The 19,893-nt window shown below is 44.1% G+C and overlaps 1 protein-coding gene across 7 annotated transcripts in view; it reads right to left on the bottom strand.

Annotated features, from left to right (window-relative positions):
* The window catches only part of CNBD2 (cyclic nucleotide binding domain containing 2), a 74,674-nt gene that overhangs the window by 11,459 nt on the left and 43,322 nt on the right, over positions 1–19,893 (bottom strand). For all 7 annotated transcript variants that reach the window (XM_009437110.3, XM_063802876.1, XM_054674693.1 and 4 more), the window contains 2 exons: positions 10,876–11,053; positions 8,095–8,215 (listed from right to left, as the gene is read on the bottom strand). In XM_009437110.3, coding sequence (XP_009435385.1) covers positions 8,095–8,215; positions 10,876–11,053 — 299 coding nt within the window. The remainder of the gene's footprint in view (positions 1–8,094; positions 8,216–10,875; positions 11,054–19,893) is intronic.

The following is a 19,893-nucleotide window of genomic DNA, read 5'->3' as shown; positions in this document are numbered from 1 at the left end:
AAGTGCTGGGATTACAAGTGTGAGCCACTGTGCCCAGTCCCATAGCTTATTATTTTCATCATTCAGGTCTCAGCTTAAACATCACCTCCTTGGAGCAGACTTTCCTTAGCTACCCCATTTAAGAACCTCCCCACCCACCCTGCTTTTCATTCCATTCCTAACAATAGCGATTTGTAACTTTCTATGTATTTACTAGTTATCTGTTTGTCGTCTGTCCTGACTAGATCATAAGCCCCATAATGGCAGGAATTACGTCAGTCTACTCAGCCACAATGGCACTTTGTGCCACGCTTGGAGCATGGTAGGTGCTCAAGGAATATCTGCTGAATGAGTGACCCAAATGGAGCCACACAACTTTAAAGGTGGCAGCTCACCCAGATGAATCTCCTCATTTTCCCATGGCATAGATTCAAAAAGGGAAAGTGATTTGCCCGTGGTCACACAGCTAACTATTAGAAGCAAAATGAAAATAAGAAATGCTGCTTGCCACCTCTCTTCTGTGCTGCCCATGGCTCTGGCCTGCCTAGTCTTGACCACCTCAGAGGCCTCAGCCTGCCTGTTCCTTGGAGAAGTTGGACTTCCTATATCTCCTGGCTCAAAACCTGGGTCCCTCCACCCTAGGCCCCACCCTCTTCTGTTCCCAGGGCTGACCCAGCTCCACACTGCTACTCCCAAGGGTGAGGACGATGTGACCCACCTTCCAGGGGGCGGGTTCAGTCAAGCAGTTACCACTCTCATTCTCCTACAGCTGAAGCCAGGGCCTCAACACAGGGAGCTCAGAGTCCTACCACAGGCACCTCACGAAGGCATCCGCAGACATTTTCTTCAAAGGGGTCATGTTAACAAATATTTGTTGAAGGCTTTCTATGTGCTGGCCCTATGTGGGAAGCAGCAGCCAGGTCCTTGTGCTAAGTCCCCACCCAAAGCCTTCCAGGACTTCTAGGAAATCAAGGCCTTATTCCCTGTTCCAGCATTGCAGGGCCTGGACAAAACAGACCCTGTTGTTCCTGTTCCTGACACAGCCTCCCCTCCTGTCACTGCCTACCAAACTGAGCAAGGCCTTTTCCGTCCTCATGCCTCCATCCTGCCCAGGCCTCCATGTCCCTTAGTGCCCTGTGTTCAGCTCTGAGCACCTTACTCTGAAACATTAACAAATTGAAGTGAAGCAGACACCACCTTCACTAACAAACACGTATTAATGTAAGACGTTAATAACAGGGGAAACTGGGTGTGGGGCATATGGGGACTCTCTGTACTATCTTCTCAATTTTTCTGTAAATCTAAAAACTGCTCTAAAAAATAAGACCACTAAAACAATGAATCCAGTAGTGGGGGCAGGGGGAGTGTGGGTGACCACGCTTGGCTGTGAGCTGATCACTATGGAGGCTGGGAGGCAGGTGATAGAGCTGAGTGGCAGGAGGAGCGGTGTGTGGGCGCAGAGGTGGGGCAGGCAGAAGGGCTTTCCAGGAGGAGCAATAGGCTGGAAGGCTGGAAATTACGCCCCTTGAAGAATGACCGAAGGAATGGAGGCCACTCTGCGTGAATATGAAAATAATTAATGGAACACTGGCACTGTGCCTGGCTACATAAATGTTGAATGAAAAACAAAACAGCATTCTTTAAATACCTAAGGGCATCACATGCTAAGGAAGTGGATTTCTTCTGTTTTGGGGAACAGGGCAGGGAGAGGAGAGGAGCTAGTTTAAAGTTGTAGGAGGCAATGTTTTACTAAACAAAAGGAAGAAATTTCTAAGAGCTAAAAAATAATCAGCATTGACAGAGGGCTGTGCTAGGGACTGGACCTCCCAGACAGTACTGGACTGACCTTCCCAGCCCTGAGGACATACAGGCTGGTGTGAGTGGAGGGAAGGAGCATGCACAGTCCACCATAACACAGGCGGAGAATGGCATAAGGACAACCTTGGAGATAGTGACAGAGAACAGAGGAGAGGGCTTGGTGAGGGAACAGTTTCCCAGATGCTGATGTGAAGCATGATGCTGATGTGTAACCACATGATGCTCATGTGGTTACACATGAGGCTTCAGGAGACAGCCCTCTGCAGGCACAGGGAGGCCGAGGCCCATTGCTCCTCCTGAAATCCCTTCTCCCGCCCTACCTCTGCACCCGCACACTGCTCCTCCTCCTCTCATTCAGCTCTGGCACCTGCCACCCAGCTTCCATAGTGATCAGCTCATAGCCAAGCGTGGTCATCCATACTGCCCTCGCTCCCACAACTGCATTTTTTTTTTTTTTTTGAGACAGGCTCTCATTCTATTGTTCAGATTGAAGTACAGTAACACAATCATGGCTCACTGCAGCCTTGACTTCACAGGCTCAAGCAATCCTTCCACCCCACCCTCCCAAGTAGCTGGGATCATAGGCAAATGTCACCATGCCCAGCTAACTTTTTAATTTTTTGTAGAGACAGGATTTCCCTTTGTTGCCCAAGCTGGTCTTGAACTCCTGGGCTTCAGCAGGTATGAGCCACCATGCCCAGCCTTGGATTCCTTTTTTTTTTTTTTTTTTTTGAGACAGAGTCTTACTCTGTCACACAGGCTGGAGTGCAGTGGTACAATCCTGGCTCACTGCAACCTCCGCCTCCTGGGTTCAAGCGATTCTCCTGCCTCAGCTTCCCAAGTAGCTAGGGTTACAGGTGTGTGCCACCACACCTGGCTAATTCTGTATTTTTAGTAGAGACAGGGTTTCACCATGTTGGCCAGGCTGGTCTCAAACTCCCAACCTCAGGTGATCCACCTGCCTCAGCCTCCCAAAGTGCTGGGATTACAGGCATGAACCACTGTGCCCGGCCTGGTGGTCTTATTTTTTAAAACAGTTTTAGATTTACAGGAAAATTGAGAAGATAGTACAGAGAGTCCCCATATACCCCACATCCAGTTTCCCACATCTTACATTGGTATGTCTTTGTTAAAATTAGTGAACCTCTACTGCTACATTATTGTTAGCTAAAGTCAATGAGTTGCTTAGATTTCCTGTTTCACCTAATGCCCTTTTTCTATTCCACTATCTTATCCAGGATACAACATTACATTTAATAATAGGGCTCTTTAGGCTCCTCTTGGCTGTGGCATTTTCTCAGGCCATTTTTGATGACCTTGGCAGTTTTGAGGGTACTCATTGAGTATTTTGTGGGATGCCACAGTTAAAATTTGTCTCATGTTTTTCCTCTAATCATGTCTCATGATTAGATAGGAGTTATAAGATATTGAGAGGATGGCCACAGAGGTTAAATGACATTTTCATCACATCCTGTCAAGGGACAATACTATTAACATGATGTTTTACTGTTGATGTTGGCCTTGATGATCTGGCTGTGTTTTTCAGATTTTTTCCATTGTAAAGTTACTTCATTCCCCGCTTGCCATACTGTACTCTTTGGAAGGAAGTCCTATGCATGACCCACATTGAAGTGGAGAGTTAGGCACTCTCTCCTTTAAGACAGCGCATCTACACAAATTGCTTGAAATTTATTCTGCAGGGAGATTTGTCTCTTCTCCTCCATTTATTAATTCATTATTAATTCATTTATATCAATATGCACTCATGAATGTTTATTTTGTACTTTTGGTTATAATCCAACACTGCTTTATTTTGTTGTTCAAATTGTTTCAGCTTTGACCATTGGGAGATCTTTTAGGTGGCCCCCATGTCCCTTGGACATGCTCCCATATTAAAGTAGTTCCTGCCCCCTCCCCTAGCTCTTCCTTACTTTCTGGCATTTACAATATGTTCTAGACTCATCCTGTGTATTTCCTGCCCTAGTCCTAGATTGAACCATTCTTCCAAAGAGCCCTTGTTCCTTTCATTGAGAAATTGTATTAGAAATCATGATCTGGTTTCTTGACATTGGCCTGGGCAATGGTTTTTTTTGGGGGTATGACCCCAAAAACACAGGCAACAAAAGCAAAAATAGACAAATGAGATTGCATCAAACTAAAAAGCTCCTGCATAGCAAAGAAAACAAGCAACAAAGTAAAAAGGCAACCTAAAGAATGGTAGAAAATATTTGCAAGCCGTACATCTGATAAGGGGATAATATCTAAAATGTATAATGAACTTAAACAACACAGTCTCAAGAAATCAAATAGCCTGGTTAAGAAGTGGGCAAAAACTCTGAATAGACATTTCTCAAAGGAAGACATACAAAGACCAACAGGTATATGAAAAAAATGCTCAACATCATTGATCATCATGGAAATACAAATTGAAAATCCAATGAGATGTTGAGTCATACCTGTTAAAATGGTTACTATCAAAAAGACAAAATATGACAAATGTTGGCAAAGATTTACAAAAAAGGGAACCCTCACACACTATTGGTGGGAATACAAATTAGTACAGCCATCATGAAAAACGGTATGGAGGCCAGGCACTATGGTTCACGCCTGTAATCCCAGCCCTTTGGGAGGCCAAGGTGGGAGTATTGCTTGAGGCCAGGAGTTCCAGACCAGCCTGGGCAACACAGTGAGACCCTGTCTCTAACAAAAAATAAAAAAAATTAGTTGGGCATGGCAGCGCACACCTGTAGTCTCAGCTATTCAGAATACTGAGGTGAGAGGGTTGGTTGGGCCCAGGAGTTCAAGGCTGCAGTGACCCATGATCACTTGCCACTGCACTCCAGCCTGAGTGACAGAGCAAGACCCTGTCTCTTAAAAAGAATAAAAGAGGCCAGGTCCAGTGGCTCATGCCTGTAATCCCAGCACTTTGGTAGGCCGAGGTGGGCGGACCACGAGGTCAGGAGTTCCAGACCAGCCTGGCCAACATGGTGAAACCCCGTCTCTACTAAAAATACAAAAAGTTAGTCAGGCATGGCGGCGTGTGCCTGTAATCCCAGCTACTCAGGCGGCAGAGGCAGGAGAATCACTTGAACCCAGGAGGCAGAGGTCACAGTGAGCCGAGATGGCGCCACTGCACTCCAGCCTGGGTGACAGAGCAAGACTCTGTCAAAAAAAAAAAAGAAAGAAAGAAAGAAAGAAAGAAAGAAAGAAAGAAAGAAAAGAAACCAACCAAGATCCAAGTGTTAAGTGTGCTCATTGCTGGAAGGGTATCATTTCTTTTAGGCCCTATTATCTGACAGAGCAAAACAGTTGTATGTTTCCACTCATACCTATACATATTTCTTTTTTTTTTTTTTTGAGATGGAGTCTTGCTCTGTCACCTAGGCTGGAGTGCAGTGGCACAATCTCGGCTCACTGCAAGCTCTGCCTCCCGGGTTCCCGCCATTCTCCTGCCTCAGCCTCCTGAGTAGCTGGGATTACAGGTGCCTGCCACCATGCCCGGCTAATTTTTTTTGTATTTTTAGTAGAGACAGGGTTTCACTGCGTTAGCCAGGATGGTCTCGATCTCCTGACCTCGTGATCCGCCCTCCTCAGCCTCCCAAAGTGCTGGGATTACAGGCGTGAGCCACCACGCCTGGCCTACCTATACATATTTCTATACATAATTATCTGTAAGTATATATTGAGCTAAATTTGAGTGTCTACTGATGTTTTCAACTCTAATCCATTACTACATGGAGCATTCTAGGCTCCCCCTGCTTTCTATATATTCCTGCTTAAATTGTGAAAAACCTGGCTCCCACCCTCTGCCATCCATTTACTGAACTGATTTATTTCAGTGTTAACACTGTGTACATGTATAGTAGTAGAAGTATTGTTAATCCCTACCTTCATGAGAAACAGCTTTATCACTAGGGCACAGTGCTCAGACACAGTTCCTTTTGCTTTAGTCTTACCAGCTCCACTCATTTCCAAAGTTACTTAAGTCAGCATCTTTTCCCCCCAACTCCTTCAAAGAGATTGTTTCATACATTTGTAATGGTTAGATTATCTTGTCATAGTTTGTATTCCTTCCTCAGATCCACTGACCTCCTAGATGATTTTTTTCTTTTTTTTTCTTTTGTTTTTTTTTTGAGATGGAGTCTCGCTCTGTTGCCCAGGCTGGAGTACAGTGGCGCGATCTCTGCTTACTGCAAGCTCCAACTCCCGGGTTCAAGCAACTCTCCTGCCTCAGCCTCCCGAGTAGCTGGAACTAAAGGCACCCACCACCACGCCTGGCTAATTTTTTGTATTTTTAGTAGAGACGGGGTTTCATCATGTTAGCCAGGATGGTCTCAATCTCCTGATCTTGTGATCCGCCTGCCTCGTACTCCCAAAGTGCTGGGATTACAGGCGTGAGCCACTATGCCTGGCTGATTTTTTTCTTTTTTAACAAATTGCATACATTAAGATTCACTCTTTGTGCTGTAAAATTAAATGGGTTTTGACAAATGCTTTTGTATCCACCATTACAGTACCATAGAGAATAATTTTACTGCCCTAAAAGTCCCCTGTGCTTCACCTATTCATCCCATCTCCTGAACTCCAAACCTCTTGCAACCACTGATAATTTTACTATCTCTATAGTGTTTTTCTTTTCCAGAATGTCATAGAATTGGAATCATGCAATATTTAGCCTTTTCATAATGGATTCCTTAGAAATTGAATTCTTTTTTTTTTTTTTTTTTGAGATGGATTTTCACTCTTGTTGCCCAGGCTGGAGTGCAATGGTGCGATCTCAGCTCACTGCAACCTCCGCCTCCTAGGTTCAAGCAATTCTCCTGACACAGCCTCCCGAGTAGCTGGGATTACAGGTGTCCACCATGCCTGGCTAATTTTGCATTTTTAGTAGAGACAGGGTTTCTCCATGTTGGTCAGGCTGGTCTCAAACTCCCAACCTCAGGTGGCCTCCCAAAGTGATGGGATTACAGGTGTGAGCAACGATGCCTGGCCTAGAAATTGAATTCTTTAGAAATTAGATTCTGTAAAAATATTAGGTAATTTATTTATTTGTTATTAATTTTTTTTTTTTTTGAGATGGAGTTTCGCTCTTGTCACCCAAGAGGAGTGCAGTGGCACAATCTCAGCTCACTTCAACCTCTGCCTCCTGAATTCAAGCAATTCTTGTGCCTCAGCCTCCCAGATAGCTGGGATTTCAGGTGCCTGCCACCATACCTGGCTTTTTGGTTTGGGTTTTGGTTTTTTTTTTTTGGAGACGGAGTTTCACTCTTGTCCCCCAGGCTTTAGTGCAACGTCACGATCTCAGCTCACTGCAACCTCCGCCTCCCAGGTTCAAGTGATTCTCTTGCCTCAGCCTCCCGAGTAGCTGGGATTACAGGTGTGTGCCACCATGCCTGGCTAATTTTTGTATTATTAGTAGAGATGGGGTTTCACCATGTTGGCCAGTCTGGTCTTGAACTCCTGATCTCAAGTGATCCAACCTGCCTCAGCCTCCCAAAGTGCTGGGATTACAGGCGTGAGCCACCATGCCTGGCCCCAGCTAATTTTTGTATTTTTAGCAGAGACGGAATTTCACCATGTTGGCCAGACTGGTCTCGAACTCCTGACCTCAAGTGATTCGCCCGCTTCAGCCTCCCAAAGTGCTGGGGCTACTGTGCCCAGCTGGTATTGTGTTTTTAAATGTCAAATTCCAATTGTTCATTGCTGGTATAAGGAAAGCAATGGACTCTCTATATTAATTTTGTATCCTGTGACCTTGCTATAATCTCATTAGTTTCAGGAGGTTTTTCTTTTTTAAAAAATTGTTTGGAATTATCTACATAGACAATAATGTTATCTGCAAACAAAGATAGCTTTATTTCTTACTTCCCAATCTGTATACCTTTTATTTCCTTTTCTTGAATGGACTAGCTAGGACTTTCAATACAATGTTGAATAGGAGTGGTAAGAGGGAACATCTTTGCCTTGTTCCTGGATTCAGCTGGGATTACAGGCGTACACCACCATGCCCAGCTAATTTTTGTATTTTTAGTAGAGACGGGGTTTCACCATGTTGGTCAGGCTGGTCTCGAACTCCTGACCTTGTGATCTGCCCACCTCGGCCTCTCATAGTGCTGGGATTACAGGTGTGAGCCACCACGCCCGGCCTATTCTTATCACATCTTTACAAATCAACATAATTCCTTAATATCATCAAATATGGAGGGAAGCGTTTTTAAACCCTTACTGTCATTACTTAACATTCCAGCCCATTCATGTTACGTACTCCATGGTGAACAAAGCTCTTTGCACACTCACCAAAATTTCTCCCTGCTCCACAGTGTGCACCTTCACGTAGGCCCCCACTGCAGCCTCCTTGGGGAGCTCACCAAGCTTGGTATTGATCATGGCACATTTGATCGACTGAGCAGGCCTGGATCTGCAATGTGACAGCTTGTTAGAGAGCTCATCTGTAACACAGTCTGCTCCTGAGGCCCTGGCTAATCAGCCCTCACTCTTCTGCACATGGAGGGCTCCCCTCCCTGGGGAATTCACAACTCCCCAGAAGGCGAGAAAACTCAAAATCAAGCCCTGACTCCCATTGTCAGGAATTGGAGGGTGCGAAAGAGGAGACTTGGGAGAGGAAGGTGATACAGGCCCTCCCCTTAAACACCTGAGGGCTGTTCTCCTGGAGGCAGGGGCTGATGATCCCGTGCAGCCAAGCCAGGCCTAATGGGTGGGAAGTCCAGGCTGGCCCTCTCATGCTCAGCATGAGGAAGGAATTTCTTTCTTTTTTTTTTTCTTTTTTTTCTTTGAGACGGAGTCTCATTCTGTCGCCAGGCTCGAGTGCACTGATGGGATCTCTGCTCACTGCAACCTCCACTTCTGGAGTTCAAGTGATACTCATGCCTCAGCCTCCCAAGTAGCAGGGACTACAGGCACCCACCACCATGCCCGGCTAATTTTTAGCAGAGACAGGGTTTCACAATGTTGCCCAGGCTGGTCTCAAACTCCTGGCCTCAAGTGATCCACCCGCTTTGGCCTCCCAGAGTGCTGGGATTATAGGCGTGAGCCACTGCACCCAGCCAAGAGGAAGGAATTTCTTTTCTTTTTTTTTTTTTTTTTTTGAGACAGAGTTTTGCTCTTGTCGCCCAGGCTGGAGTGCAGTGGCACAATCTTGGCTCACTGCAACCTAGATTCTTCAGAAGGATTATCCATAACAGCTCAAAAGTCACAGGGTGCTCGTTATGGAGGCCAGGAGCTTGGAAATGTTAACAGGCAAAGGACTCACGTGAAGTGGCCCTTGTAGGAATGCAGGGATTGTGACACTGGTGCCATTGTTAGTCTCATTATGACACTTCAATTTCAAAAGTAGCAGGGGGAGGGGGCTGTGCTGCTCTGGGCCCAGCAATGAGCTGATTCTAGGCTGGTCCCCACTGAGTCTCCTCTTCTGCTCTTCGGTCTCTCCAGAAAAAACAAAAGCACAGCACCCCAATGTGCATCTGCCTCATACCAGTCGTGACAATCATACCGATAACAACACTGAGCTGCTCAGGTTTGAATCCTGGCTCTGCCACTTTCTACCTGCGCAACCCGGAACAAACAACTTAATCTCTCCCCGTACCTTGGTTTTCTCACCTGAAAAATGGGAATGATTATAATAGTACTCGTAGAGTTGTTACAGAGGTTAAATTAGATAATTCAGTACTGGGCACAGAAAACGGGTTTTGTTTTGTTTTTGAGATGCAGTCTGGCTCTGTTGCGCAGGCTGAAGTACAGTGGCGTGATCTCAGCTCACTGCAACCTCCGCCTCTTGGGTTCAAGCGATTCTTGTGCCTCAGCCTCCCAAGTAGCTGGAACTACAGGCGTCCGCCACCACACCCAGCTAATTTTTGTATTTTTAGTAGAGACGGGGTTTCACCATGTTGGCCAGGCTGGTCACGAACTCCTGACCTCAGGCAATCCGCCCGCTTCAGCCGCCCAAAGTGTTGGGATTACAGGCATAAGCCACCATGCCCAGCCTGTTTTCTTTTTCTTTTTCTTTTTCTTCTTTTTTTAAGAGACAGGGTCGGTCGGGCGCGGTGGCTCATGCCTGTAATCCCAGCACTTTGGGAGGCCGAGGTGGGCGGATCACGAGGTCAGGAGACCGAGACCATCCTGGCTAACACGGTGAAACCCCGTCTCTACTAAAAATACAAAAAAATTAGCCAGACACAGTGGCAGGTGCCTGTAGTCCCAGCTACTCGGGAGGCTGAGGCAGGAAAATGGCGTGAACCCGGGAGGCGGAGCTTACAGTGAGCAGAGATCGCGCCACTGCACTCCAGCCTGGGCAACGGTGCAAGACTCCATCTCAAAAAACAAAAAACAAAAAAAAGAGACAGGGTCTTGTTCTGTTGCCCAGGCTGGGGTACAGTGACATGATCACAGCTCACTGCATGCAGCCTCAACTTCCTAGGCTCAAGCGATCCTCCTGTGTCAGCCTCCTGAGTAGCTAGGATTACAGGTATGTGCCACTATGCCCAGCTACAAAAAATATTCTGTAAGTGTTAACTATAATTATCATTATCTCATTTAATTGCTGGCTTGCAACAACCCCAAGACTTAGATGCTATTATCTACCAAGAAATACAGCTTAGAGAAGTCAAGTCCCTTGCCTGGGGACACAGAGCTAAAATAAGTGGCCAAGCCAGGATTAATTCCAAACACAGGCTCTTATCTACTATGCTGTAACTGCCTTCCTTAGATGGACAGAATTTTCTGAAGCAGCTCAGAATCAAAAGGGCCCAGAAACACACAGACTGACAGAATGTCAGAGCCAGAAGATATGTCCAGCCCCTTCTTCCTTAAATGGGTTACTGAGGCCCTGAGAAAAGAAGTGGCTGAATGCCTGACGTAGCCTTGTGAGTTACAGGTGGAGAATGCAGGTCCTGGCTCTCAGACCCAGGACATCTCTAGGTTGCCTCATGCACAACCCTTTGGGATTGACCTGTGTCCTCCACCTTTGCCCCTTATCCGCATCCCTGACATTCTGCCACATAAGTATTATCTCCCTTTGCAACCACAATCTGGACCCATCTATCTGCCAAGGGCTGAGCTTACTGGATCTTCGGGCCCAGCATCTTGGGGAGAGTGTCTCCTGAGGTTCTGATCTTCCTGCTGAAGCTTGTCCCCTGTAGCCCACAGGCTTTTTTGAGATGCAGAAGTTTCAAGGAGCTAAAGTCTTGCAGAGGATATGATTTGATCTGGAATTCCTTAAATCTTTCCATAGGAGAGTATTCTGTTAGAGAAAGCACAGGAAAAGATACTTATGGATCTTTGCATATATGATGGTTATGGTGGTAGTAGTTGAAGCTTATCACAGGAACCTGCCTGGATGGTCTAGCACATGGGGAAATTTTTTTTAAAAAAAAGAAAGATAAAACACTGTGGCCTCCATGTAATGTCCCTGGGTGGCAGGCCCTGCGCTAGAGCCTTTACATCTATTACATCTGGAGAAAGGTAATTAACACACTTTAAGAGATAAGATGAACAGCAGAGAGCTCAAGTCACCCAGAAAAAGGTTAAAGCTTGGATTTGAACTCAGGTCTCTTGGATTCATTCCATTAACAGACCATATTTATCCTGGCCTTCAAACTGGGCTTTCAAATTGGGGCAGAGTCAGCAATAAGAGATAAATGGATGACTGGTCATGGAACTTTGGACAAGTCATATAAGCATCAGAGCCCTCATAGAACTATTGTAAGAATTACAGGCTGTGCATGGTAGTTCACGTTTGTAATCCCAGCACTTTGGGAGATCAAAGTAGAGGATCACTTGAGCCCAGGAGTTCAAGACCAGCCTAGGCAACATGGCAAGACCTCATCTCTACAATAAATTAAACAATTAGCCAGGCATGCTGGTGCACACCTGTAGCTCTAGCAACTGGGGACACTGAGATGGAAGGATTGCATGAGCCCAGGAAGTTGAGGCTGTAGTGAGCTGTGTTTACAACACTGTGTGCAGTCTGGGCAACAGTAAGACTTTGCCTCAAAAAAAAGAATTGCAGATAAAGTATGTGATATGCCTAGCACAGCGCCGGCATATAATAGGCCCTCCATGAGAGTTATTTAAAAAGATCACCAAGAGCCAGTTGCAGTGGTGCACACCTGAGTCCTAGCTACTCAGGAGGCTGAGGTAGGAGGATTGCTTGAGCCTAGGAGCTCAAGTTCAGCCTGGGCAACATAGAAAGACCTCATCTCTTAAAATGAAATAAAAAAAAACTCGAAGGAAATATAATTCAGAAATACAAAGGAGCAAACTACTCAGCATGCTAAGTAAAAGAAGCCAGATACAAGAGTCCATACTGTATGATTTTATTTATTTATTTATTTATTTATTTATTTATTTATTTATTTATTTTTGAGAGGATTCTCGCTCTGTCGCCCAGGCTGGAGTGCAGTGGTGCGATCTCTGCTCACTGCAAGCTCCACCTCCCAGGTTCACGCCATTCTCCTGTCTCAGCCTCCCGAGTAGCTGGGACTACAGGCGCCCGCCACCACGCCCAGCTAATTTTCTGTATTTTTAGTAGAGACAGGGTTTCACCGTGTTAGTCAGGATTGTCTCAATCTCCTGACCTCGTGAGCCACCTGCCTCGGCCTCCCAGAGTGCTAGGATTACAGGCATGAGCCACCACGCCTGGCCTGTATGATCTCATTTATATGAAACCATAGGAAGACAAATCTAACCTATAATGATAGAAAACAAATCGATGGTTGCCTAGGGCAAGGGTGAGGGGTAGAGATTGACTGGGAGGTGGCACAAGGGAACTTTGTGGGGTGATGGAAATGTTCGATAACTTGATTGTAGAGGTATAAATTTGTCATGGAACTATGGCCAGGCACAGTGGCTCACGCCACTGTAATCCCACGCTTTGGAAGGCCAAGGCAGGAGGATTGCTTGAGCTCAGGAGTTCGAGACCAGTCTGGGCAACATGGCAAACCCCCGCCTCTACAAAACATACAAAAATTAGCAGGGTGTGGTGGCATGTGACTGTAGTCCCAGCTACTCAGGAGGCTGAAGTGGTAGGATTACTTGAGTCTGGGAGGTCAAGGTTGTATTGAGCCATGTTCATGCCACTGCACTCCAGACTGGGTGACAAAGTGAAACCTTGTCTCAAAAAGAATTTTTTTTCTAATTTGTGATTTAACTATACACATAAAATATGTGCACTCTATTATATAAAAATTATACGTCAAGAACATTGATTAAAAAAGAGATCTCCAGCCGGGTGTGGTGGCTCATGCCTATAATCCCAGCACTTTGGGAGGCCGAGGCGGGCAGATCATGAGGTCAGGAGTTCGAGACCAGCCTGGCCAACATGGTGAAACCCCATCTCTACTAAAGATACAAAAAATTAGCTGGGCATGGTGGTGCATGCCTGTAATCCCAGCTACTCCAGAGGCTGAGGCAAGAGAATTGCTTGAACCTGGGAGGCAGAGGTTTCAGGGAGCCAAGATCGTGCCATTGCACTCCAGCCTGGGTGACAGGGCAAGACTCTATCTCAAAAAAAAAAAAAAGAAAAAAAAATCTCTAGTATGAGAATCAACTCTTCAAATTAATGTCTTTTGTTTGTTTTGTTTCGTTTTTGTTTTTTTGTTTTTGAGATGGAGTATTGCTCTGTCACCTAGGCTGGAGTGTAGTGGCTTGATCTCGGCTCACTGCAAGCTCTACCTCCCAAGTTCACGCCATTCTCCTGCCTCAGCCTCCCAAGTAGCTGGGACTACAGGCGCCCGCCACCATGCCCGGCTAATTTTTTTGTATTTTTATTAGAGACAGCGTTTCACCGTGTTAGCCAGGATGATGTTGATCTCCTGACCTCGTGATCCGTCTACCTCGGCCTCCCAAAGTGCTGGGATTACAGGTGTGAGCCACCATGCCCGGCCCCTCAAATTAATGTTAATGGGAATAAATCCAAATTCCACCAGCAGTAGGTCTGGCTTAACAAAACACATATAAAAAGCCCTGAGTTTGATCTTTCGGAAAGGCACTTCAACAATATCTACCAACGTTTTAAATGTATGTAGCCAGTATGCACTGGATTAACTATTTCAGGGGTCCCCAATCCCCTGGCCATGGACTGGTACAGGTCCGTGGCCTGTTAGGAATGAGGCTGTACAGCAGGAGATGAGTGGCAGGTGCATGAGCATTATCACCTGAGCTCCACCTCCTGTCAGATCAGTGGCGGCATTAGAGTCTCATAGGAGCACAAACCCTATTGAGAACTGTGCATGAGAGGCACCTAGGTTGTGTGCTCCATCTAATGCCTGATGATCAGAGGTGGAACAGTTTCATTCCAAAACCGTTACCACCTGCCCCCATCTGTGAAAAAATTGTCTTCCACGAAACCAGCCTCTGGTGCCAAAAAGGTTGGGGACCGCTGAACTATTTGATCCAGTAATTCTCAGAATTTGTCTAACAGATTTCCTTGCACACAGATGCAAAGATAAACACACCAGGAAATCTGCCACAGTAGGGTAAACATTTGAAAAAGAATTCAAAATATCTGTAAAAGGTAATTAAATTAATTACGATATATGCATATAATAGAATAAAACTCAACCATTAAAAACATAGATCTAGACTTCTGCTTTTGCTTCCAGCCAAGATGGAATAACAGGGACTAAATTTTCTCTTCTACTTGAAAATATTGGGCAACATTTATGGAAAAAATTGTTTTAAAGACATTGAAGGATGGATGCGGTGGCTCATGCCTGTAATCTCAGCACTTTGGGAGGCTGAGGTGGGAAGATCCCTTGAGGCCAGGAGTTCAAGACCAGCCTGAGCAACATAGTGAGACTCTATCTCTACAAAAAGATAAAAAATTAGGTGGGTGTGGTGGCTCATGCCTATAGTCCCAGCTACTCAGGAGAGGCGGGAGGACTGCTTGAGCCCAGGAGGTCCGGGCTGCAATTAGCTATGAATGGGTCACTGCACTCCAGCCTAGGTGACAGAGTGAGACCCTGTCTCAAAAAAAAAAAAAAGACATTGAATATCAGGCAATAAAGGACAATCATCCATGATGCAAGACAGAAAACAAATGAGGTGAGCCCTACTACTGCCCCAGCTTGCTGCCTAAAGATTTTCTGGGCCGTGGTGCAGGGAGGGGGAACTCAGATGGAGCCCAACAATCTCCTTGAATTGATGAGACAGAAGACATAGTCAGGGGAGGGCAAGGCAGCTAGAGTCCACAGAGCAGGGAACCAGAGAAAAGAGAGCTGCATAGAGACAGAACTCCAAAGATCTGCAGAGAGTTTCCCCCTGAAGCTCAGCTGAGTATTAATCAGCACATGTGTATTGGGAAACTACCAGTGGTAGGCAGCCTCTGAGATGGCCACCAGTGAACTCCACCTCCTACTAGTCACACACTTGTGTAATACCCTCCCATTAAGTGTGGGTTGGGCTCACGTCTAACAGGATACAGCAGAAGTGATGAGATTTTATTTCTGAGATTAGGTTATAAAAAAACTGTGGCTTCCATCTTGGGCATGTTCTCTGTTGCTCTCTCTCATTCTTGGGAAGCATGTCATCAAACTGCCCTGTAGAGACACCCATGAGGCCAGACACTTGGCCAATAGCCATGTGAGTTAGCCTGGAAGTGGGTCCCTCCCAGATGAGCCTTCAGATGAGACCACAACCTGGCTGACAATGGCAACCTCAAGAGATTTTTTTTTTTTTTAGATGGAGTCCAGCTATGTTTTCCAAGCTGGTCTTGAATTCCTGGACTCAAATGACCCTCCTGCCTCAGCCTCCCAAGTAGCTGGTTCATAAGAGGTCTTGAGTCAGAAGCACCAAACTAAGCTATGCCCAAATTTCTGACTCACAGAAATTGGGAGAAGTAAATGTCTGTTATTTTAAGTTGCTAAGTTTTGGGGCAATTTGTTACACAGTATACTACCCAAGGCTGGGGAAAGAATCAACCCAAATGATTAGAGGGATAAATCATCAGAGCTCAAACAGGACCAGAAATAGTCCTGTTCCCAATAACTAGAATAGAAAACCTCTCAAGTCATGGGGCATTCTGAAATACACAAAATGGTTTTACTTCACGAATGGGAAACTAGCTCTAGATTAAACACTGTTCTGACCCCACATAACAAATTTAAAAGCTAGCCTTGAAAAGATCAAAATACTTCCAAGTAACTACATCTTAACGTTCAGAAATATTTACAGGAATAAAAAATATGCAGTACCCAAAATTCACATTTTCTAGCATCCTATTAAAAAATCATGAAGGACACAAAGAAGTAGGAAAATATAAACTATATGAAAAGGAAAAAAATGAATTGAAACTGACTCAGAAACGACACATATGATGGAATTAGTACATAAGGGCATTGGAAGAGCTATTATAATTATATTCCAAGGAAAAAATATTGTGTATATTAAGTAGAGTTGTGGAAATTATAAAAAGACCCAAATCAAACTTTGAGATATAAAAACTAAAATGTCTAAAATGAAAAGTACACTAGGTGGGATTAACAGCAGATTAGACAATGCAGAAGGAGGATTAGAAAACTTGAAGACATAGCAATAGAAACTATCCAAAATGTCACAGAGGAAAAAAAAAAAGAATAATAAAATGAACAGAACATCAGTGAGCTGTGAAACACAGCAATCCAATATACATGTTGCAATCCAATATACATGTAATTGGAGTTCTCAAAGTGGAGGAGAGGGAGAGACAAATAATTTTTTTGAAAAAATCATGGTCAAAATATTCCAAATCTGATTTTAAAAATACAAACCCAGGAATCCAAGAAACTAAATGAACCTCAAGCACAGAAACATGACAAAAATTATACCAAGGCACAACATAATCAAATTGCTTAAAACTATTGATAAAAAAATTCAAAATCAGCCAAAGCAAAAAGGTACACTGTGTACAGAAAATATACAAGGTTATATAAAGAGGTTATACAAAAATAAAAATGTTGGCCAGGTGCAGTGGCTTATGCCTGTAATTCCAGCACTTTGGGAAGCCAAGGCACGTGGATCACTTGAGGTCAGGTGTTTGAGACCAGCCTGGCCAACATGGCGAAACCCCATCTCTACTAAAAATACAAAAATTAGCCAGGCGTGGTGGCGGACACCTATAATCCCAGCTACTCGTGAGGCTGAGGCACAAGAATACTTGAACCTGGGAGGCGGAGGTTGCAGCTAGCCGAGGTTGTGCTATTGCACTCCAGCCTGGGCGACAAGAGCAAGACTCCATCTCAGAAACCAACAACAACAACAAATACAAAAATTAGCCAAGTATGGTAGCGCATGCCTGTAGTCCCGGCTATTCAGGAGGCTGAGGCAGGGTAATCGCTTGAACCAGGGAGGTAGAGGTTGCAGTGAGCCGAGATTACACTATTGCACTCCAGCCTGCGTAACAGAGTGAGACTCTGTCTCAAAAATATAAATAAATAAATAAATAAAATGTTAACGGACTTCTTGTTGAAAACAATAAATAAAAATATGAACGGATTTGCTGAAAACAATGCGAGTCAAAAAACAGACTTTAATGCAACATCTTTAAAGTAGTGAAAGAAAAAACCTGTCAACTTAGAATTTTATATCCAGCAAAAATTTCTTTCAAAAATGAAGATAAAATAGTTTTCAGACATAGAAAAGCTGAAATAATTCATCACTAACAGACCTGAAATACAAGAAATGTTAAAAGAAGTACTTCAGGCAGAAGGAAGTGGTTATTAGGTAGAAATCTGGATCTATACAAAGGAACAAAGAACATCAGAAATAGTAACTATGTAGGTTAACTTAAGAGTCTTTTCTTATTATTTTTTAAATATACTAAAAAGATACTTGTTTAAGCTGCGTATGGTGGCTGATGCCTGTAATCCCAGCACTTTGGGAGGCTGAGGCAGGTGGATTTCCTGAGGTCAGGAGTTCAAGACCAGCCTGGCCAACATAGTGAAACCCTGTCTCTACTAAAAATACACAAAATTAGCTGGGCATGGTGGCAGGCACCTGTAATCCCAGCTACTAGGGAGGCTGAGGCAGGAGAATCACTTGAACCCAGGAGGCGGAGGATGCAGTGAGCCGAGATCGCGCCATTGCACTCCAGCCTGGGCAACAGGAGCAAAACTCCATCTCAAAAAAAAGAAGATACTTGTTTAAAGCAAAAGTAATAACCATGTATGGTAAGGTTTTTAATATACATTAAAGTATAATATATCACAATAGCATAATATCTAGGAGGAGAAAATGGAAATATATTGTTGTAAGATTCTGATTCTATACATGAAGTGGTATAATATCACTTAAAGGTAGACTGTGATAAGTTAAAAGTATATACAATGATTGTAAAGCAACTGTGAAAATAATACCACAAACAGCTAATAAGGCAACAAAGAAAATAAGATTGAATTATACAAAATACATAATCCAAAAGGCAGGGAAAAACAGAAGAAAAAGGGAATAGGTGTGACAAATAGAAAAAAAAATAGCAAGATGGTAGAGTCAAATCCAACCATAATCAATATTAACATTAAATGTCAATGATTAGACATCTCAATAAAAATTGGGTCTTTCAGCAAGATCCAATTATATGCTGCATTTAAGAAATTCACTTTTACATATAAAGACACAAATAGGTTAAACACAAAAGGATGGAAAAAGATATACCAAACTAATACTAATCAAGAGGAAGCTACACTAAATCAAAAGAAGTGGCTGAATTTACATCAGAAAAAGTAGGTTTTAGAGCAAAGAATATTACCAGGGACAAATAAGTTCATTTCATAATAATTAAGAGTTCAATCCCAAACATCTATGCATATAATAAAAGAGCTTCAAAATATATGAGGCAAAACAGACAGAAATACAAGGAGAAAAATGTATCTATAATTATGGCTGGAGATTTTAACAACTCTATTAAGAATTTTTTTTTTTTCTTTTTTTGAGAGACAGAGTCTTGCTCTGTCGCTCGGACTGGAGTGCAGTGGCGTGATCTTGGCTTACTGCAACCTCTGCCTCCCGGGTTCAAGCAATTCTCCTGCCTCAGCTTCCCAAGTAGCTGGGACTACAGGCATGCGCCACCATGCCCAGCTAATTTTTGTATTATTTTGGTAGAGACAGGGTTTCACTATATGTTGGCCAGGCTGGTCTCAAACTCCCGACCTCAGGTGATCTACCCGCCTTGGCCTCCCAAAGTGCTGGGATTACACGCGTGAGCCACCACGCCAGCCTCTATTAACAATTGATAGAGCAAGTAGACAGAAAGTTATAAGGGTACAGATGACTTGACCAATACTATCAACCAACTTCACCTACTTAACATTCATAGAACACTGCACCCCAAAACAGCAAGTTTTTTTCAAATGCAAATGAAACATTTACCAAGACAGACTATATTCTGGACCATAAAACAAGTTTTAATACATTTCAGAGGATTCAAGTCATATAAAGTATGTTATCTTAGAATTCAATAACAGAGGCCAGGCGTGGTGGTTCACGCCTATAATCCCAGCACTTTGGGAGGCCGAGGCAGGCAGATCACCAGAGGTCAGGAGTTCAAGCCCAGCCTGGCCAACATGCTGAAACCCCGTCTCTACTAAAATACAAAAATTAGCTGGGTTTGGTGGTGCGTGCTTGTAATCCCAGCTACTCGGGAGGCTGAGGCAGGAGAATTGCTTGAACCCGGGGGGTGGAGGGTGAAGTGAGCTGAGATCGCACCACTGCACTTTAGCCTGGGGACAGAGCGAGACTCCCTCTCAAAAAAAAAGAAAAAAAGAAAAAGAAAAAAGAAATCAGTAACAGAAAGATAGCTGGATAATTCCCCAAATGTTTGGAAACTAAACACTCTTCTAAATATTCCATGGGTCAAAGAAGAAATCAAAAGAGAAATTTAAAGGTATTTTGAACTGAATAACATTGAAAATACAACATATCAAAATTTGTGGGATGCAACTTTTTCTCTGGTGGATTGCCAGTGGAAAAGTGACAAACAAGAATTGACATGAGAAGAAACATTTACTGAGTACTTATAAGGCCTCATGCATACTCTGCCTTCCTAGTAGCCTGTGTGGTAATGATAACAAACATCTGCCATCTGCCTATGCAGCCAGGTAGTGTTCT

This window comes from Pan troglodytes, chromosome 21 (genome assembly GCF_028858775.2).
Source record: "Pan troglodytes isolate AG18354 chromosome 21, NHGRI_mPanTro3-v2.0_pri, whole genome shotgun sequence".
NCBI lineage: Eukaryota > Metazoa > Chordata > Mammalia > Primates > Hominidae > Pan > Pan troglodytes.
This window is presented reverse-complemented; position numbering and strand designations above follow the sequence as displayed.